The sequence below is a fragment of the Kogia breviceps genome, chromosome 6 (genome assembly GCF_026419965.1).
Source record: "Kogia breviceps isolate mKogBre1 chromosome 6, mKogBre1 haplotype 1, whole genome shotgun sequence".
Lineage (NCBI taxonomy): Eukaryota > Metazoa > Chordata > Mammalia > Artiodactyla > Physeteridae > Kogia > Kogia breviceps.
Window position 1 is genome coordinate 53440898 of NC_081315.1, and position 22708 is coordinate 53463605.

General features: G+C 38.7%; 1 protein-coding gene across 1 annotated transcript in view; it reads left to right on the forward strand.

Annotated features, from left to right (window-relative positions):
* The window catches only part of MOB1B (MOB kinase activator 1B), a 54424-nt gene that overhangs the window by 11688 nt on the left and 20028 nt on the right, over positions 1–22708 (forward strand). Inside the window, exon 2 of the mRNA XM_059065786.2 lies at positions 19315–19481. Coding sequence (XP_058921769.1) covers positions 19315–19481 — 167 coding nt within the window. The remainder of the gene's footprint in view (positions 1–19314; positions 19482–22708) is intronic.

Below are 22708 nucleotides of genomic sequence, written 5' to 3' on the forward strand. Positions count from 1 at the left end.
ATCAGCTTGCTCCTCTGCCACCATCCCTCAGGTGATGTATGGATCACCCTGCCTGTCTTCAGCAAGAATCCTGTTAGGTCAGGGTCTTCCCTGGTGGCGCAGTGGTTAAGAATCTGCCTGCCAATGCAGGGGACACGGGTTTGAGCCCTGGTCCTGGAAGATCCCACGTGCCGCGGAGCAACTAAGCTTGTGCACCACACCTGCTGAGCCTCCGCTCTAGAGCCCGCGAGCCACAACTACTGAAGCCTGTGCTCGGCAACAAGAGAAGCCATCTCAATGAGAAGCCTGCTCACCTCAATGAAGAGTAGCCCTCGCTCGCTGCAACTAGAGAAAGCCCGTGCACAGCAATGACGACCCAACACAGCCAAAAATAAAAAAATAAGATAAATAAATTTATTTTTAAAAAAACCTGTTAGGTCAATTTAACCAGAAACACAACACCCCCCGCCCCTTCCCCTTCCTCCCTGATATTTCCTCTTAGTAATTTTTCTATCCAGTCACCCCTGCACCCTGCTTCTTTATTATACATTCCCTCTTGCCCATGCTGTATTTGGAGTTGAACTCCGTCTCTCTCCCATACTGTAAAATCCCATTGCAGTCGTCCCTATACCTACCTCATTGTTCTTGAATAAAATCTGTGTTACCATCTTTAACAAATGTTAGTGACTTTTAAAAAATTTATTTTCTTTAACAGCCCTCAAGGTTAGGTTCTCTGGTTGTCTTTGCACACTTGTAATTATTTATAATTATTATTAAAGGTCTTTTCCCCCTTCCTGGACTGTACGTTTCATAAGGTTTGTTCACTGTTTTATTTCCCAGCATGTTAGTACCTTGCTTGGCAAATGTGTCCTCAATATGTAAATATTTTTGATAGACTAAAGGTTGTCATGGAAAGAACAGTGGCCTGTGAGTGAGGACACCTGGGTTTCAGAGTCTTTGGTCTGTCACTAGCCATGTGACCTTGGGCATGTCACTTAATTTCTTCTGTTTCCTCTGTTTACTGGGAGGAAAGGAAGACCTATTCCGTTGGGTAACTGTGAGAATTAAATGAGAGAATGTATATGGAGGTTTTCAACAACCAGAGGATTCTGTGCAAACACTGTTAGTATCCTTGCTCATGAAATTCCCAAGCCCAGTATGTAAACTCTTTCTGAATTCAAATGTTGTTTAGCTGTCTTAACAAATGCATGGTATTGCTGCATAATATAATAAATATTTATTGGAGTCTCCTGTGTATAAGCAAAGTGTTATTAGGTGCTGGTGGTGGGAGGAGAAAGGTAGGGATTCAGAAATAAATAAAATGTGGTCTCTGTCCTCAAGAATCTTAAAATTGGAGACCAGCATATTAACATGGATATACTCTTCAATAAAATTGTTGTAAACTCATAAGTTTTCAGTCCACTGGCTAATGAAGGTTAAAGATTATTGATATTCCAGTGAGAATACAAACTTCTTTGGGCGTAGGTGTGAAATAGTTGTATTCGGTATTTATAAAAGTTATGTGTCTGGTATATTCATGTATTCAAAACAGAAATTTTGCAAATATGTGCTTCTGTATTTTTAGGCAGAGGCCTAAAATATGAATTTGGATGAATTCGGGGGCCTGCCCTGCTTAATTTTGCATTGTTGCCACTATTGCTCCACTCCAGCATCGCGTTTTTTAATAGGGAAAGGAGACGGGTGGAATCCTTTGGCCCACTTTCTTCCTGCAGTTTACTTGGGCTTCTCAGGTAGGGATTAGAATGGGCTGGAAGTGATTGGCAGAGTCCCAAGGCATAGAGAGCCCCCATGATAATGGTGTTTGCTAACACTGCAGCCTCATCTGCTCCTTCCTCCATGTATTCCCTGCACTGAGCTTAGCCATTTATTTGCATTTCTTTCAACATGCATTTTTCCCACATCTGCCTGCTTTTTTTTTGGCCTCTCCCGTTGCAGAGCACAGGTCCCGGACGCGCAGGCTCAGCGGCCATGGCTCACGGACCCAGCCGCTCTGCAGCATGTGGGATCCTCCTGGACTGGGGCATGAACCCGTGTCCCCTGCATCAGCAGGCGGGCTCTCAACCACTGCGCCACCAGGGAAGCCTTGCCTGCTCTTTTAAGTGCTGATCCTGTTGTTCTGGCTGGAGCCCTTCTCCATCCCACCTCCATTTCTTTAGTTCAGGAGCCAACTCTTTTTCCCTGACCTCTGTCCCCTTCCCAATTTGTTTGGTACCATTTCAGTGTCCTCCATAGTCCTTATAACTCGTATCAAAAAGATATTGTACTTGTCAGTTTTCAGGCCTTTCTTCCTCATCAGAGTATGTGACCTCTTTGAAGATGCAGCAGTTTCAAAAATTATTTTAAAATCTCTACCATCTAGCATAGTGCCTGTTATATATTACATACTTGGTAGTAAAAAATTTTGTATATGGTATCACATGTGGAATCCAAAAAAAATGATACAAATGAACTTATTTACAAAACAGAAATAGACTCACAGACTTAGAAAACAAACTTATGCTTACCAAAGGGGACGGGTCGGGGAGGTGCGGGGAGAGATAAATTAGAAGGAAAAAAATTTGTTTTTAACAGGTCAGTGACATTTTCAAGTATTTACATGGTGGTAGGTGGAGGAGATATGAGTGATTCTCTTCATTCTGCTCTAATTTTTCCCTTCCAAAGACTTTTGGGGAGCTAGAAATAGGTGGCTGTTGTGCACAGAAGGATTTGGAACAGCTATTTATTGGATCTTTATTTTATAATTTTGTAGAGACCTTGTTGTTTTACCCTTTTTTCAAGAATCGATGTATGCCAGGCACATTCCCTACCTGCCACTGTAAATTGTGTTCCAGTAGCAGTGAATGTGAGTGCTCATATCCCTGCATCCCCACTGTCGCACGGCTAGGAATAATAATTGTGACAGCTTCTTGGGCTTCAAATATATATATATAAATATATACTTTATATGTAAATCTATATAAATATATATGTATATATGTAAACATGTCTGTACATATAACCAAGTAAACAGGTTAATAATAAAGATTCTTCCAAAGAATTTCTGTTCTCTTTCTCTCTTTTCCTTCCTTCTCTTTTTTTTTTTTGTGGTAAATTTTTTGGCCACGCCACGCAGCATGTGGGATCTTAGTTCCCCAACCAGGGATCAAACCCACACCCCCTGCATTGGAAGCATGGAGTCTTAACCACTGGACCTCCCGGGAAGTCCCTCTTCCTTTCTCTACGCGGGCCTCTCACTGTTGTGGCCTCTCCCGTTGCGGCGCACAGGCTCCGGACGCGCATGCTCAGCGGCCATGGCTCACGGGCCCAGCTGCTCCGCGGCATGTGGGATCTTCCTGGACCGGGGCACGAACCCGTATCCCCTGCATCGGCAGGTGGACTCTCAACCACTGTGCCACCAGGGAAGCCCTTCCTTTCTTTTTTTATTGAAGTATAGTTGATTTACAGTGTTGTGTTAGTTTCTGATATACAGCAAAGTGATTCAGTTATACATATATATATTCTTTTTCATATTCTTTCCCATTATGGTGTATTACAGGTTATTAAATATAGTTCCCTGTGCTATACAGTAGGACCTTGTTGTTTATTTATTTCATATATAGTAGTTTGTGTCTGCTAATACCAAGCCCCTAATTTATCACTCCTCCACCTGCTTCCCCCTTTGGTAAGCATAAGTTTGTTTTCTATGTCTTTGAGTCTGTTTATGTTTTGTAAGTAAGTTCATTTGTGTCATATTTTAGATTCCACATACAAGTGATATCATATTGTATTTGTCTTTCTCTTTCTGACTTACTTCACTTAGTATGATAATCTCTGGGTCCAGGCATGTTGCTACAAATGGCATTATTTCATTCTTTTTTATGGCTGAGTAGTATTCCAGTGTGTGTGTGTGTGTGTGTGTGTGTGTGTGTGTGTGTGTATACACCCCCCCATATTTTCTTTGTCCATTCATCTGTTGATGGACATTTAGGTTGTTTCCATGTCTTGGCTATTGTAAATAGTGCTGCAGTGAACATTAGGGTGCGTGTATCTTTTCAAATTACAGTTTTCTCCAAATATGTGCCCAGGAGTGGGATTGCTGGATCATATGACAAGTCTATTTTTGGTTTTTTGAGGAACCTCTGTACTCTTTTCCATAGAAGCTGCACCAATTTACATTCCTTCCAACTGTGTAGGAGGGTTCTCTTTTCTCCACACCCTCTCCACCATTTGCTCTTTGTAGACTTTTTAATGTGGGCCATTCTGACCTGTGTGAGGTGGTATCTCATTGTAGTTTTGATTTGCATTTCTCTAATAATTAGTGATGTTGGGCATCTTTTCATGTGTGTATTGGCCATCTGTATATCTTCTTTGGAGAAATGTCTGTTTGAGTCTTCTGCCCATTTTTGATTGGGTTGTTTGATTTTTTGTTGTTGAGTTGTATGTCCCCTTTATTTCTAATGGCATAGTTAGGGTGTTTGCTTTTATTGTCATCAACCTGTTTTCTCTTTTATTTTAAAAGGGGAAAAGAATGTCTTTTATGTTAAAATAGAGAATGTAATTTTTTAATAAGTGAAATTTGAAAATTAATAGTCGTGAAAAGTAACAGTAGAATATAATTTTAAAATTCTTTAATAACTTGCTAGGAAAATATTACTTTTCTCCAAGATAGGCACAGATTATTTGTAGAGGTGGATTTTACAAAATGAGGTATTTAACTCCAATCGGATTTCTTGTTTCTAAGTTATCTTTCTGATATTTTAATGAGGATAGGAAATTGATAATTTAATGCAAATGATAAACATGTTTGGGAGGCAGATGACATACTTGGAGCTGTAAAAATGACCTATAGATTATGGAGGTAGATATAAAACTGCTTTTCATTTGTTACTCTCAACACATTTGTTGTCTTTCTCATGGAGTTTGATAGAGAGCTTCACCAGGGCTTTTCTTTCTGGATTATTTCAAAGTGGAGATCTTTTCCCCAAACTTTGAGTGAATAGTACTGTCTAATTGCTTGTGAATCTGAAGAATATGCCTTTATGATAAGCTTGTTGTTTTTGAGCACTTACAGGTCAAACTATTATCAGCATGAGTAAGTTATGTGTTATAAAAACTCAAAACACTATTACTTTATCAGTAAATACTTTGCATAATTGTGTGTGTGAGGAACCCTGCTAGCCTTAATGAATTTGTTCTTTTTATGGCAGTTCTGATATTTACATTTCACTTAGTTCAAAAAGAAACTGGAGAGAAGAGGGGAAGATCTTTTCATTTAGTTTTATGCGTTTTTTACTTTTTTCTCCTCTTTTATGGTTTTCACTCATTTGTGTTATTCTCTCTTACTTTTTTTTTTTTTTTTTTTGCGGTACGCGGGCCTCTCACTGTTGTGGCCTCTCCCGTTGCGGAGCACAGGCTCCGGACGCGCAGGCTCAGCGGCCATGGCTCACGGGCCCAGCCGCTCCGCGGCATATGGGATCTTCCCGGACCAGGGGTCGAACCCGTGTCCCCTGTATCGGCAGGCGGATTCTCAACCACTGCACCATCAGAGAAGCCCCTCTCTCTTACTTTTAAATAGTCACAGTTGAAGCCCTTTCCAGGTACTGGGGAGCATTACTGAATCTCAGATAATGTGAGATGTCACTTTTACAGTTGACTGTATTAGGATTAAAGGGGCTTTTTTTTTTTTTTTTTTTTTTTTTTTTTACTTGTATCTTTCCTGGAGTTTTATACAGCCCTTTCTTTGCCCTGTATTCTCAGGTTTGGCTGCATCTGTGTATTATTTTCACAGGGACTTTCCTGACATTACACTGATATCCACCAGCTGTTGTTGTTTTTTAGCCTTCCTTTAGAAGCATAATGATTTGTCCTATGCTTGGGCACCATAAGCTCATGCTTAAACCATTGGTGGTCTGAAAGATGGAAATCCTTGCTTCTGAACAGAAAGGGAGAATGAAACAATCTTGATTAAAAGAAATATTTTCCCTCAGTTCCTTTATAGAAGAATTCAGTTATTGTGATCTGGAGCGTGTAAGTTGGGTAAAATCGTACTTTTGTGCCTCGTTTTCTTATTTCTAAAAAAGACAGTTTTATATTTGACAACATTCAGTGTTTCTTCCTAATGGTGTTTGAAAAGATTTATGGTGGCTTGTGGGATTGGTAGGAATGAGATTAAATCTCTGGAGAAATAATTTACATTTAGTGATTTTTAGGAATAGAGAAGATTTTGTTCCAACCTCTTATTTTTCGATGAACCAGTTGAGACTCTGGGATCTTGTGATTTTCCAAGGCTACACTTAGTTATATAAACAAATTCTAATGACATTAATCTTGATTATATCGAGAATTCCAAGTGTCTTACTATTTTAGTTGTATTTTTTGACATTACATGACTTCACACTTTACAATTGCTTATTAAAAAAGGACAGTATGTAGCTATAACAAAGCTTATGTATGGTACAGATATATTTAACTGGTATCAGTTATTGAGCACTGATTGTGCAGCAGCATATGTTCTGTATTTCTATACATATCATTTGGTTTTCAGAACCATCCCACATGGTAGGTGATATGATTTCTCTTTTTTGCAATCAGAGCTATTAAGTAACTTACCCAAAGTCACCCAGCTAATACAAGGCAAATTAGGGATTCCAGCCTAGAGTACCCAACTGTAAAATCAAGGTTTCTCCTATTCCTTATGATATAGATAATGCTCAAGTTAAATAATAATGGTAGATGGCTTTTATTGAGCCTTGTGCCAGGCATTGCAGTAGTATTTTACTTACTGGTTTCTAATCCTTGAAACAACTCTGCAGCATAATGCTTTCTTCATTTTCAGATGAGGCAGATAAGTCTCCAGAGAGGCTAAGTAACAAGTAACTAAGTCAAGGTCTCTCAAGTAGTAGAGGTACTCTGTGATTCCAGGGCCCTAGGTCCAGTCAGCATCAGTGTTTTCCCATTACCCTGTGCTGCATGCTACTTTTACAAATTTCAACTTGATGTGTATTTAACTGATGGCTTTTGGTTTCCTCAGGGACCATTGGTATATCAAACTGATTGAATCTGGCAAGTTTCTAAGGTGAATATATGTTTTTGAAACAATTTTGATAATAGAGCTAAGGATGATAGCAATAGCAGCCACCAGCTAATAAACCATTAGGAGAAGTCTGCTTATATATATAGGTGATTTTGGCTTACTTACCCATAGTATACTGTAAATAATACTGGGGTCAGAAATATATTGCACAGTATGTTTAGATTTTAAAGATAGAGCAGTTCATTAACATTTCTGTAAATAACCCAATTTTATTGCCCTGTTTTGGTAAACATTCAAACTTTTTTCATAAGCTTTCAGACTTTTTTAGTTTTAATTTTTGTCAGTATTATACATGTACATGATTTAATTTAGAGTCGAATAATTTTATAAAGCTTTTCATAAAAACAATCCCTCTTTTCTTGCTTCTAGTTACAGCCATTTGAGCTCTTTTACCTGCTTGTTTTGATTTTTAATTTCTTATCTCTAACTAGTTTATATTGTTAAATATTGATTTTTTCATTTCTAGCCATTAACTATTGAATTCTTATTATGGAAGAAGAGACTATCACCCCCTCCCATACCATATATATATATATATATATATATATATATATATATATATATACACATGCATATCCCATCCTGCCTGCTTCTCAGTATAGCAGTTAATACTATATAAACACTGTTGACAGTTGAGCCAAGTATGTACAGTAATTTTATTTTTCCTTTCTTGAACAACTTTATGCTGTTTCTGGAAATTTTTTGTTTTATTTTCTGTGTAGTCAATACTTTTTTTAATCCCCAAACAGTCCCTCAGTTAACCTTCAAATACATTCAGATTCTCTCACTTTATCTTGGGGCTTTCTGACATGCTCCAGTTTGTTGATGTTATCTAAGTCTTGTGTAGCTGTTATTTTTGGAATCTACCTTCACCTTCATTCTGGGGATTCCCTTTGCATGGTTTTTGGTTGGATTTCTTCTTTTCTTGGGTCTCACGTCCTGTCTCTTGGTTTACTCTCTTATTTGGGGCAGACTGTCTAAAAGGTAACTAAAAACAGTAAGTGGAATATTAATATTTTGAGACCTCATGTGTCTAGAAATACATTCTACCTTCATACTTGATTGATGTTATGTCAGTGTATCAAGTTCTAGGCTGTAAATTTTCCCACAGAATTTTAATTTATATGGATGAGGTGTTCTACTTGTTATTGAGAAGTCCAGATGCCTTTCTGATTTGTGATACTTTGTATGAAACTTGTTTTTTCCCTCTGGACTATTGTAAGTTCTTCTCTTTGTTCTGAGATTTCATAATTGCATCTTTGGTTGTGGGTCTGTTTTCATCCACTGAGTTGGTGGTCTCTCAGTCTAAAAAAGGCATTTGGGGGACTTCCCTGGTGGTGCAGTGGTTAAGACTCTGCACTCCCAATGCAGGGGGCCTGGGTTCCATCCCAGGTCAGGGAAGTAGATCCCACATGCATGCTGCAGCTAAGAGTTCACATGCCACAACTGAGGAGCCCACCTGCTGCAACTAAGACCCAGCACAACCAAATAAAAGAAAGAAAGAGAGAGAGGGAGAGAGGGAGGGAAGAAGGGGAGGAGGGAGGGAGGGAGGACTTGAGAAGAAATTTAAAAATAAATAAATAAATAGGTATTTTCAATTCTGGGAAAATTTCCTGGTTTATTTCCTTGATAAAGTATTTTCTTGATAAAATATTTCCTTGTTTTTCTGTTATGTATTTCTGGAATTCTTATTAATTGGATATTGGGCCTCCTGGACAGACCCTTGATATTTTTCTCTTACATCTCTTTCTTTGTTTTCTTTTTTCTTTCTTTGTTTTTTATGCTTTGTGTTCTGAGAGATTAGTTCAGTTTTATATTCTATTCTTTCTATTATGGTTTTCATTTCTGCTACCATTTAAAAAAATTTCAAGGGTCCTCTATATATAGTATTCCTTTCTCATTTCATGAAGCAATATTTTTTTCCTATCACTGAGGATATTAATTTTAGGGGGGCATTTTTTTATTTGTTTTTTTTGTTTTTTGTGGTATGCAGGCCTCTCACTGCTGTGGCCTCTCCCGTTGTGGAGCACAGGCTCCAGATGCCCAGGCTCAGCGGCCATGGCTCACGGGCCCAGCCACTCCACAGCATGTGGGATCTTCCCGGACCGGGGCACGAACCCGTATCCCCTGCATCAGCAGGTGGATTCTCAACCACTGCGCCACCAGGGAAGCCCAGGGGGGCATTTTTATTCTTTGCCATTGTTTATCCTTTAAGTTGCTTTTTTCTGTCTATTTTGATGTCTTGTTTCACATTAGAGGCTTCCCTCAAGACCTGGTAACCCTTTTGCTTTCTGCTTTTATTTACAAGTAGGACAACCGAAAAGTGAATTGGAACTCTGTGCATGTGTGTGGTGGTCAGCTGTGGGCTTTGCTGAAGGGTGATATGGCTAGGCTGTCACCTTGAAGAACCCCTAGGATAAATTACTTTCTAGGTCTTTATGTGGTATGGTCAGATTTGCCAAAAAATAAAAAAATTAAAAAAGCACAATTGGTCTTTGCTTGGAGATTATTATCCTGACTGCAAGGTTCTGGGGATCCTGCTGGGGGAAAAGGCTAAGAGTCTCAAACATTGATTTTTTTTTTTCTTTTTTTTCTTTTTTTCTTTTTTTCTTTTTTTCTTTTTTTTTTTTTTGGAGGTACGCGGGCCTCTCACTGTTGTGGCCTCTCCTGTTGTGGAGCACAGGCTCCGGACACGCAGGCTCAGCGGCTATGGCTCATGGGCCTAGCCGCTCTGCGGCATGTGGGATCTTCCCGGACCGGGGCACGAACCCGCGACCCCTGCATCGGCAGGCAGACTCTCAACCACTGTGCCACCAGGGAAGCCCAACATTGATTTTTTAAACTCATCTAATCACCCAGTGTTAAATATGGTACATCTGCCTGCAGCTGTGCCTGTGACTGTATCTCCCAAGACAGACACCCTCTCTGTTTTGCCCTCTTCATGGAATAAACCTTTAGCTTCTAGTCTTTTCTTAGGATGGGGGGTAGTACAGAAGCCTACTGTGTAGATTGCAGAGGGTGTCTGGGTGTGTAACTCCTTCTTAAACAGACAGTGAAAGTCTTGTTCCATCTTCACTCCTACTTCCAGAGTATCCTACTTGTGCTGATTCCTGAATCTTTTATGGGATCTGTTGTATAAATTAGGTTGCTTCCAAGTTTAGGGTTAGGTTTCCTTAGATGTATGTGGGTTTTAAAAAATTAATTAATTAATTAATTAATTTTTGGCTGCATTGGGTCTTCGTTGCTGTGCTCAGCCTTTCTCTAGTTGCAGAGATTGGGGGATACTCTTCATTGCACTGAGCAGGCTTCTCATTGCTGTGGCTTCTCTTGTTGCAGAACATAGGCTCTAGGCGTTCGGGCTTCAGTAGTTGTGGCACACAGGCTTAGTTGCTCCACGGCATGTGGGATCTTCCCAGTCCAGGGCTCGAACCCATGTCCCCTGCGTTGGCAGGCGGATTCTTAACCACTGCGCCACCAGGGAAGTCCTTCCTTAGGTATGTTAATTCAGTTATTTATTCATCTACTTTCTAATTCCTAAAATTGTTGTTTTCTCCTCTTTTATCCTCTTCATCCTTTTGGGATTGATTTTTTAAAAAAATTCACTTTATTATCACTTTGAGTAGAGAGTGGAAGCTAATGTGTGTTTTCAGCCCACCATCTTTAACCATCACTCTTCAAAATAGTCTTCTTATAGGTGCTGATCCATTTTGTTGCCATGTTCTGTTAAGCATCCACAGTTTTGTGGTGTCTCTAAGAGAAAGGAAATTATATCACTGTGTTAAACTACTTAATGTTTTTTGAGTTCTTTGTTACTGTGACGTATTAGTAGGTAGTGAGTCTAAGAGTCCTTTTCCACCAAACAGAGTTCAATAACTCTAACTTTTACAAAAGTACAGATTAATGTAAATTTGAGCTGCAAGGAGCTTTTATTTATTGTTTATTATCAGTCCTCACTCATACTCCAGATTATTCAGGTTATGCTTCTAAAGTGTGCTTTAGCAAATCTCATTTAAACTTTAATTCCTTTGACCTGAACTACTCATTGGTTAAAAGTTATCTCCAAATCAGGAATTATCTCTGTTTTATTAAAAAAAAAAAAAAACAAGCAGCAAACAAAAAGCAGTTAGCTGCATTTGAAATTAGATTTATAGGAGAAAAATGATTTATAACTTTTGTATTCATGTTTCTAATATATTCCTCCAGTTCCAGTAATAAAAGAAATGGCTTTTCCTGTTTCCCAGGACACTTTATCAGTGTTTATAGGCATTAACATGGGCTTCTTCTTTTCTTAAAACTATTAATTTAATGCATTGACTTTTTATAAATGCCGTGGTTTTGAACTTTAATATAAACTGTTTTACAAATATGAACAAAGCTTTCTATTAGTTACTATTTAATAGAAAAAGAATAAACCATAGAATACAAACTGTAAATGTTTTTAATTGAATAAAAGACCTATACTTATCATCCTAACATTTGTGTGTTTTTATCCAAAAGAATACATCTAAAGGATTAGAAAATAAATGTGGAGCTCTTAGAAGATTTCAGGAGAAAACCAATGTTCTCATGATAGTCTGAGAAAAGGGAGACAGACTAGGGCAGGAGTTCTTTTTCTGGGTTTATGAGCAGGTTTTAGCACGTCCCTGAATTCCTGTATGCAAAATATTATGTCTCTAGAGAGAAGGTTCATAATGTCTTTCAGATTATCAGAGGCTCAAAATAGATTAAGAACTAGAGGTAAAAAGGTCAGTAAAGAAAAAATTGTATACATTTTTAAGAACATTACAGGAGGTATTTCCATCTTATGTACTTAGCTACAACTATGCATGTATAGTATGTACTATGCTTCTGTATCTGTTATGACTGGGCCTATTTGTATAAGCTCAGAATATAAATTTAGCAAATGTTGTCAAAATGTTTGCTTTTACTTTACCGTTTTTGACCTGGAGCCCTTTATCAGTTTAGCTCAACAAACTTTTGTTGAGGATGTGTTCTGACCTAGGCCTTCCTGCTAGGTTCTGGAGATGCAGTGATGGCTTGAAACAGTCCTTGCCTTTGAGAAACTCATGGTGCATTGTAAAATAGAGACACATTTTAGTGTTCTATGTGAACATGGAGAAGGCATCCTTAACATAGCTTAGGATATCAGTGAAGCTTCCTGAGGAAAAATGACCCTTGAATTAATTCTCTAGGGATGACTGGTAAAAAAAAAAGAAAGTTCAGTTAAAAGTGTATGAGATGGGCTCCCCTGGTGGCTCAGTGGTTGAGAGTCCGCCTGCCGATGCAGGAGACACAGGTTCGTGCCCTGGTCCGGGAAGATCCCACATGCCGCGGAGCAGCTGGGCCCGTGAGCCATGGCCGCTGAGCCTGCGCGTCCGGAGCCTGTGCTCCGCAACGGGAGAGGCCACAACAGTGAGAGTCCTGCGTACCGCAAAAAAAAAAAAAAAAAAAAAAAAAAAAAAGTGTATGAGATAAGGATGAGTAGACTCCATCTGATTTTAACTTTTTTTTTTTTTCCTAGTCAGGCTGGCTTTATTGTAAGAGTTTAATTTCAAAGTATTTAGACGAGTAAAACTGCTGTGTCACTGAGTTGATACCTATTGTGTTACTGCTTCATATTTGCAGGCAAATGATGGACTATAGGAGTTGTAGGTGAATCTTTGCTCTAGTGTTAACTTGAGATCTGTATCTGATGTAAAGATTGTTCCCTTACTGCCAAGACTGCAGACTTGATCTTTTGTTGCACTCTTTATAAAGAGCTGTGGTTTTGAAATAGGTGCCAGGGAAATTCTCCACTTGTACTTTGGTGGAAAAAAAAATCCTATTACTACAAGTAAGTGCTTATTAGTTTTTAAAGTATAGTTAAATTGCTCTAAACTATGGGAGGAAACCACAACCTATTTAGTTATTACAATTAACTAAATAAAACGAAAAATAAGAGCTACCTCCTCCCTCGCCCTCCCCTCCCCCAATGGGAGGAGTAGGCTTGCTTTGACTGAGATGTCTTGCTTTGATTGACTTATTTATTTAACTTTTTATTTTTTATTGGAGTATAGCCGATTAACAATGTTGTGATAGTTTCAGGTGCACAGCAAAGGGACTCAGCCATACATATGCATGTATCCCTTCTCCCCCAAACTCCTCTCCCATCCAGGCTGCCATATAACATTGAGCAGAGTTCCCTGTGCTATACATTAGGTCCTTGTTTGTTATCCATTTTAAATATAGTAGTGTGTACATCTTGATCCCAAACTTCCTGACTATCCCTCCCCCTTATCTTTCCCCCTGATAACCATAAGTTCATTCTCTAAGTCTGTGAGTCTGTTTCTGTTTTGTAAATAGGTTCATTTGTATCATTTCTTTTTAGATTCCGCATCATACAGTATTTGTCTTTCTCTGTCTGACTTACTTCACTCAGTATGACAATCTTTCGGTCCATTCATGTTGCTGTAAATGACATTATTTCATTCTTTTTAATGGCTGAGTAATATTCCTTTGTGTGTGTGTGTGTGTGTGTATATATATATATATATACCACATCTTTATCCATTCCTGTGTTGATGGACAATGGACATTTAGGTTGCTTCCATATCTTGGCTATTGTAAACAGTGCTGCAATGAACATTGGGGTGCATGTATCCTTTCGGGCCATGCTTTTCTCTGGATATATGCCCAGGAGTGGGATTGCAGGGTCATATGGTAGCTCTATTTTTAGCTTTTTAAGGAACTTCCATACTGTTCTCCATAGTGGCTGTACCAATTTACATTCCCACCAACAGTGATAAGGGTTCCCTTCTCTTTATACCCTCTCCAGCAATTATTGTGTGTTTATTTTTTGATGATAGCCATTTTGACTGGTGTGAGGTAATATCTCATTGTAGTTTTGATTTGCATTTCTCTGATAATTAGCGATGTTTAGCATCTTTTCATGTGCCTTTTGGCCATCTGTTTGTCTTCTTTGGAGAAATGTCTATTTAGGTCTTCTGCCCATTATTGATTGGTTTTTTTTTTTTTTTTGCGGTACGCGGGCCTCTCACTGCTGTGGCCTCTCCCGTCACGGGGCCCAGGCTCTGGATGCGCAGGCTCAGCGGCCATGACCCACGGGCCCAGCCGCTCCGCGGCATGTGGGATCCTCCCGCACCGGGGCACGAACCTGCATCCCCTGCATCAGCAGGCAGACTCTCAACCACTGCACCACCAGGGAAGCCCGTGTTGTTTGTTTTGATGGTATTAAGCCTCTTGAGCTGTTTGTAAATTTTGGAGACTAATCCCTTGTTGGTCACATCATTTGCAGATATTTTCTTCCAATCTGTGTGTTGTCTTTTCATTTTGTTTATGATTTCCTTTGCAGTGCAAAAGCTTTTGAGTTTAATTAGGTCCCATTTGTTTAGTTTTGTTTTTATTTCCATTCTGGGAGATAGATCGAAAAAGATATTGCTGCGGTTTATGTCAGAGAGTGTATTGCCTATGTTTTCCTCTAGGAGTTAAAAGGCCTAAGGTTGAAAATGAAATTTTGGTGTCAGGGTTAGGAAATCTCCCCAATCCATCTGTTACTTCTTTTGCTGTAGTTTAAAATCTTTTAGATTTGTTGCACCAAATAGATGATGGGTCAATTCCTTTCTTTAATACTGGGAACAATTGCTCCTTGCAATAAGAACAAGATTTTTCTCTCGTTTCAATATCATTATTTAAGATCATAAACATTTATTAGTAAACCTGTTATGTCCCAGGTTCTTTGTTAGATTCTCGGGATTCAAGGATGACCAAGACATGATCCATATTCTTGAGTAACTCACAGTCTAGTGAGAGAGAGAAAGAAAAATGAAAACAAGTAAGCATGAGGAGGTACTGTTTTAATCTGACCCTTTATGGATTAGTAGAATTGTGGCAGGGGGATTGCTGTGGTCTGAATGTGTCCACCCAAATTCATAAGTTGAAATCTTAATGTGCAATGTGATGGTCTTAGGAGGTGAGGCCTCTGAGAGGTGATTAGGTCTTCAGGGTTCCAACCTCATTACTGGTGTTAGTGCCCTTAGGAAAAAGATCCCGTAGAGCTCCCTAATCCCTTCCACCATATGAGGAGGTAATGAGAAGTGGCCAGTGAGAAACCCGGAAGAGGGCCTACAATGCTGACAGCCTGATCTTGGACTTCTGGCCATCAAAACTGTGAGAAATAAATTTTTGTTGTTTATAAGCCACCCAGTCTGTGGTATTTTGTTATAGCAGACTGAATGGACTAAGACAGGGATAAAGTGATGATTATCATATATGTGTGTATATGTATACGTATAAATGCATATACATATATTATCATATATGTGTGTATATGTATATGTATAAATGCATATACATATAGTCCTTCATTCACTGAGCATTTTTAAGCTGTCATTTCCTATACTGCACGTTTGCTGTGTGACAGCTACCTTAAAACTAAGCTGCTTTAGGGGCTTCCCTAGTGGTCCAGTGGTAAAGGATCTGCCTTCCAATGCAGGGGATGTGGGTTTGATCCCTGGTCGGGGAACTAAGATCCCACATGCCGTGGGGCAACTCAGCCCACGTGCCATAACTACTGAGCTCCCGTGCCACAACTAGAGAGTCTGCATGCCACGAAGTACAGAGCCCATGTGCTTTGGAGCCCACGCTCCACAACTGCAGAGTCTATGCACCCTGGAGCCTGCGTGTCACAACGAGAGAGAGTAAACCTGCACGCCACAACTAGACAGAAGCCCGGCACTGCAACAAAGAGCCCGCCTGCTGCAACGAAAGATCCCACATGCCTCAATGAAGGCCTCTCATGCTGCAACTAGGACCTGACACAGCCAAAAAAATAAATAAATGTTAAAAAAAGAATGTAAAAACTTATTTTAAAAAATTAATCTGCTTTAAATGTATTTATTCATTTAATTGTCATAATGGTCCTGCAAAACTGGTGATGTCATGTTCAGTTTTTAGTTGTAGCTTGGAGAAGTTATATGATTTATCTAAGATTTCACAGCTAGTAAGTTACGAAGACAGGATCTGAAACTGGGTCTTACTCCAAATCCTTTGCCCTTTCCTCTTCTGTATCCCAGATACCATATTGAGCAGTGTAGTTACAAAAATGAAGAGGCCACAGCCTCCTGTTTTTTTTGTGTGTGTGTGTGTGGTACGCGGGCCTCTCACTGTTGTGGCTTTTCCTGTTGCAGAGCACAGGCTCCGGACGCACAGGCTCAGCGGCCATGGCTCACGGGCCTAGCTGCTCCGCGGCATGTGGGATCTTCCCAGACCGGGGCACGGACCCGCGTCCCCTGCATCGGCAGGCGGACTCGCAACCACTGCACCACCAGGGAAGCCCCCTGCAGCCTCCTATTTAAAAGAGCTATCTGAAAGAGAACAAACACATATATATGTTACAGGTGTTTTAAGCTACGAGGAGACAGAAGAGAGGATGGAGAGTTTTTCATGGAAGGTTAGGAAAAGTTTTTATAAAAGAAGTGATGTTCAAGCTCCGTGGGTGTTTCTTAGTTGAGATATCAGTATATTTGGAATTACTGCCAACTCAGTTGCAGGTTGATGCTCATTCTGAGCTCTGCATGTGCAAGTTTTGGTTTCTTCAACAGTCCAGCACATTGTAGAGGATTCAGAAAATGCAGTTACTGCTGTTGCATGGAAATCACCTAGATATTCAACTATGGGCACTTCCTAAAATCTCCTGTGTTTTTAGTACCTATTTACTGAATGATGAATTCAGTTCTGGGCAATGGAAATTGCAGTCTCTATACAACTCAGAAGCTCAAGGGTGATTGGAGATGAGTGATTAAACTTTAGTGTCTTCATCTATAGCTGAAATTATGCCTCACATAACTTCACAGATGTAGAAACTAATTGGCCTTTGCTTGTGAAGTACTTTTTATTTTCTAAGGATTAGATTATAAAATTTTATGGGGTATTAAATAAATAGTGAATTGACCAACCCTCTACCTGTTCTTGCACGAAGTCATGGAGTTACATTTTATACAATTGAAGTGTTATGAATATGCTGAAAATTGAGAGGTAACGCAGTTAGCAGTTTAATATACTTGTGCAGTGATCCCTAATATGTGTTAAGGAGCAAGATGTTAAAATGTGGAAGAAAAGTCTCCATGACTAAAGTTGTTTGGGAAGCCCTGAGCGAAACCATAAGCAATTTTCTTTACTATAGGACTTCTCATAGCTTATAAAATACTTGTTTTAATAATATACTAGTGCATATTTTGGCACTGTGCTAACCAGTGAGGATGCCAAGAGTATTAGTTACCTTCAGTCTTATTTTTCCTCTGAGCCTGAGATGTGTAGGTACAATTGCCTGCCTAACTTAACCATTTGGATGTCTAATAGGTATCTCAATTTGTGCAAAATCCATCTCCCCAGACCTATCTTGATAAATGGCTCATTTTCTACCTGCTTGATACTAAAAACCTCGTAGTCTTTTTTTTTTTAGTAGTGAGTACACGGGCCTCTCACTGTTGGGGCCTCTCACTGTTGCAGAGCACAGGCTCTGGACGCGCACTCTCCCGATGCACAGGCTCAGCAGCCATGGCCCACGGGGCCCAGCCGCTCCGCAGCATGTGGGATCTTCCTAGACCGGGGCATGAACCCATGTCCCCTGCATTGGCAGGCGGACTCTCAACCACTGCGCCATCAGGGAAGCCCAAGGAGTCTTTCTTGATTGTCTTTTCTTCCCCGCTCTCCACAAATTCTGAAATCCAAAGTGAGTCCTATTGGTTCTACCAACCAGTATTGGAATCTGGCTTCATCTTTCTGTCCCTGTTTGTCCAAGCGATCGTTCTTTCTTCTTTGTAGTTTCTTAACTGGCTTCTCTGTTTCTACTTTTGCCCTCCTCCCAGTCCATTCTCTACAGGGCAACTAGAATGATCTTTTTTAGACCATTAAATTAAGTCATTTTATACTTCCATTTTTTTTTAATCTGCAAAGTCTTCACATTTATACTTAAAATGATAATCTCTATTCCATACTTTGGTCTCTAAAGTCTTAGCTAGTGTGGTTCTACAAGACTCTGATTTCTTATACCACTGTTGCCATCATTCATGCTGCCCATGCCCCTAGAGCCCACGCTCCGCGGCAAGAGAAGCCACTCTACTGAGAAGCCCACACACTGCAACGAAGAGTAGACCCTGCTCTCTGCATCTAGAGAAAGCCCACACACAGCAACGAAGACCCAATGCAGCCATAAATAAATAAATAAATAAATAAATAAATTTATATATTAAAAAGGGGCTATCCGTTTGAACATCTCTTAAAAAAAAAAGAATTTGCCAACATTAACAGAAGAATCCATCTCTTAAAAACTCTTAAAACCATTTCTAAGATGAGTTTCCATTGATTCATTTAAAAATTATATTTCTTTGTGTATACATACACACATTTAGAAATTTGAGCAACCATATTGTCTAGCTACTTATCTGCATACCTGGGATTCTGGATTAAGATTGCTGTTGCTTCCTATAATTGGATAGAAGCACATGTAGCTTTTCTTTCTTGCTCTAGGATTTTTGTGCTTTATTGATATAAAATTATACCTTTATGTGTTTTATACAAAGGAAACATTATTTGTATTAGGATGAGAGACTTAGAATAGGGGTAAAAAGGAATACAGTGACTAAAGATTATCACAGAAGTACTTTTTTGTTTTTTGTTTTAAATATTTATTTATTTATTTATTTGGCTTCACCGGGTCTTAGTTGTGGCACACAGGATCTTCGTTGTGGCTTGTGGGATCTTCGTTGCGGCACTTGGGATCTTTAGTTGTGGCACGCAGGCTCTTAGTTGCAGCACGCAGGATCTAGTTCCCTGACCAGGGATTGAACCCGGGCCCCCGCATTGGGAGCACAGAGTCTTAACCACTAGACCACCAGGGAAGTCCCCAGTACTTTTTTGTTTTTATAGATTACAATTTATAATCCTGAATCAGTAATTTATTGTTAGATTAGTTAGTTGGATTAGTTATAGCTAAAAATTCTTTTTCTCCTTTGGAGTTACAGTAGGGAATGTAGAAAAGGTTTGTAGGAGTTTTGGGTAATCAAACACAGTAGTTACAAAAGTGATGTTGCCAAGATTTAATGTAGCCGGACCAATTTAGGGCTGTTTATTTGTGGACTTTTAGGATCACCACTGTTATTTTATGCAGTAATATAGTGTAGTAGACTCTATTGAAAGTCATGCCTTAAACACTGATGTGTCTTTTTCTTCTTTTCTATTCATAGTGGTAGTCGCTCCTCTAAAACGTTTAAACCAAAGAAGAACATACCAGAGGGTTCTCACCAGTATGAGCTCTTAAAGCATGCAGAGGCCACACTGGGCAGTGGAAACCTCCGGATGGCTGTCATGCTTCCTGAGGGGGAAGATCTAAATGAGTGGGTTGCAGTGAACAGTAAGTAGCCTTTCTGTTTCTCAGTAGACTGTAAATTAGGTTAGTAGCCTCACTGTAGGTGAGTGTTGGGGTGCTCTCTATTCTAGGATTTAGTTAGCAACCTAATACCACAAGATAGTGGTACCTCAATTTACTTTAACCTTTATGGTATTTTATTTCTGAATATGGAGTTACATGAAATTCTTATCTCCTGTTATGTAATACAAAGCATAGATTTACCATTTTCATTGGAAAAGATGATAATAATAGCAGCAATTAATGTTTATGGAATACTGTGGCACTCTGCTATTCTTTCTACATGAATTATTTTTATTTATTTATTTTATTGAAGTTTATTTGATTTATGGTATTAGTTTCAGACGTATAACATAGTGATTCAAAATTTTTAGATTATACTCCATTTAAAGTTATTAGACTATAATGGCTATATTTCCCTGTGCTGTACAATATACCTTTGTGGCTTATTTATTTGATACTTGCTGGTCTGTACCTCTTAATTCCCTACCCCTGTCTTGCTCCTCCTCCATTCTCTCTCCCCACTGGTAACCACTTGTTTGTTCTCTATATCTGTGAGTTTATATCTGTTTTGTTATATTCATTCATTTTATTTTTTAGATCCCACATGTAAATGATATCATACAGTATTTGTCTTTCTGTGTTCGACTTAACTTCACTAAGCATAATACCTTCCAGGTCCATCCATGTAGTTGCAAATGGTAAAATTTCATTCTTTTTTATGGCTGAGTAATATTCCATTGCGCGCGCGCATGTGCGTGTATGTGTGTGTGTGTGATAAAGAAGATGTGGTGTTTAAATATATGTATGTATACATACACACACACACACACACCATTATCCATTTATCTGTTTATGGACGCTTAGGTTGCTTCCATATCTTGGCTATTAGCCTCCATATGCTGCTATGAACATTGGGGTACATGTATCTTTTCAAATTATTGTTTTTATTTTCTTCTACATGGATTATTTTATTTCATCTTTACAACCTCATGATGTAGGTACTATTATTATCCCAGTATATAGATAAGAAAGCTGAGACATAAAGATTGTGGTAATGTGCTTAGGTTATACAGCTAATTGAATGCTAGAGCCTGGGCTCAAATATAGAGCTCTAAAATTTCAGAGACTGTGCTTTAACCCCTATGCTCAATTGCCTCTTTTAGTACCATACTTAGTTATTTGTCTAAACTATGCTTTAAAAAGAAAAAAAGACAATTCAATAGTGATCTTATGAAATTAGTAAAATATGTTTATGATATATTGTTAAACCTCTAGAAAGAAAAAAATATAAGTAAAAAGTAAATATATTCTTGGGAATTAAGCCAGAGTAAGTTGGGGAATAAAAGTGGTACTTAAAAAAAATTTTTTTTTAAAAATTTTATTTTGATTCTGTTCTTTTTTAAAATTAATTAATTAATTTATTTTTGGCTGCTTTGGGTCTTCCTTGCTGTGCGCAGGCTTTCTCTAGTTGCAGAGAGAGGGGGCTACTCTTTGTTGTGGTGCCCGGGCTTCTCATTGCAGTGGCTTCTCTTGCTGAGGAGCACAGGCTCTAGGCACATGGGCTTCAGTAGTTGTGGCTCACGGGCTCTAGGGCGCAGGCTCAGCAGTTGTGCATGGGCTTAGTTGCTCCATGGCATGTGGGATCTTCCCGGACCAGGGCTTGAACCCATGTCCCCTGCATTGGCAGGCGGATTCTTAACCACTGTGCCACCAGGGAAGCCCAAAAGTGGTACTATTAATATTCAAGGTTTATCAGCATTGGTGAAGAAATTAATAGAATTTTATAACTGGAGGAAATTTATATGACTCTAGTTATAATAATGAAATTTAATTGTAAATCTACACTAAATGCCTAGGCTTTGATTAAGGAAAAACAGAGCAGTATTTTTATTGTAATATTTGATGGTATCTTATTGTAACTTGAAACATATCATGGGATTTATAAATTGAGCTGCCACCCACTAACTTTTAGGAACCTAAAGTATTTTACTGAGATGTTTTAAAACCTTACTGTGACAGCAGTTCTGTAAGAGCAGTATTATTAGAGTATGGTTATCCTCCTGGACGCAGAGAGTTTAGTTACTAAAGAGATAATGTGATTTGTTTGCTTTATTGATGAGAGTCATCTATAAGATAGTTCTATGACACTTTAAGGACAATATTCAGAATAAGTTTCCAATATATGTGTACATCCTTTTTTGGGGTACTTGTTTGTGCCTTTTTGTACCATTTATTTGAGAGCTCATTTTCTAATTTTAGAAATCTAAGGAAGGCAGTGTAGAGCTTCTGTACTACATGAGATTGTAACTTTTAAGTATAAAAGCAGGTCATTGTTTTCTGTCTGTATTCTCTCTGTTTCAGTTATCAGAACTGAGTGTCTATACTATTGAAATGTCTAGAACTTCAGGAACTTATAAAATTTCACAGACATTTTGCAGTTATAGCCAGAAAAATATTGCTTTGATACTACATGAGATTGTAACTTTTAAGTATAAAAGCAGGTCATTGTTTTCTGTCTGTATTCTCTCTGTTTCAGTTATCAGAACTGAGTGTCTATACTATTGAAATGTCTAGAACTTCAGGAACTTATAAAATTTCACAGACATTTTGCAGTTATAGCCAGAAAAATATTGCTTTGAACATCCCTGTAGAACATAGAATTCTGCCTTTAAAATATAGCAGTTGACTGAAGTATTGGATTACAATTTTTTTCTTATTTATAGTTATCTTTCCAAGTGACACTTGATGAAGTGAATAGGATTTGAGGCTAGATAGATAATTTCCATTCACTGACAGTGATTAAGTAAACATTTCGGGTACATAAAAGAGTGAAGGGGATTTGTTGATAAGATTGGCATCTTAATGGCCTTTTTCCTTCAGTTTACTTGCCAGATGAAGATAAATGGTAGAAGATGGGAGATTTTACAAATTCAACAACTAGTCTCATAACCAGAAACCAGAGGCTGGTTTTGAACATTCTGCTGCTAGAAAGAGTGATAGCTTAAAGAAGATACAAGGAGTTTTGGAAAAAGTGGGTGGATGGCTTATAATTAATTTTTGTGGCACAGAATCTTGAGGCCATATCTTCATTTATGGAAGAAAACTAACAATTACTAAATGTCTACTTTATGGTAGACATGTATTTTGTTTTTTAGCACTCTGCAGTAAACTGAATTTTAAAGGTGGGAAACTGAGATTCAGGGAAGTTA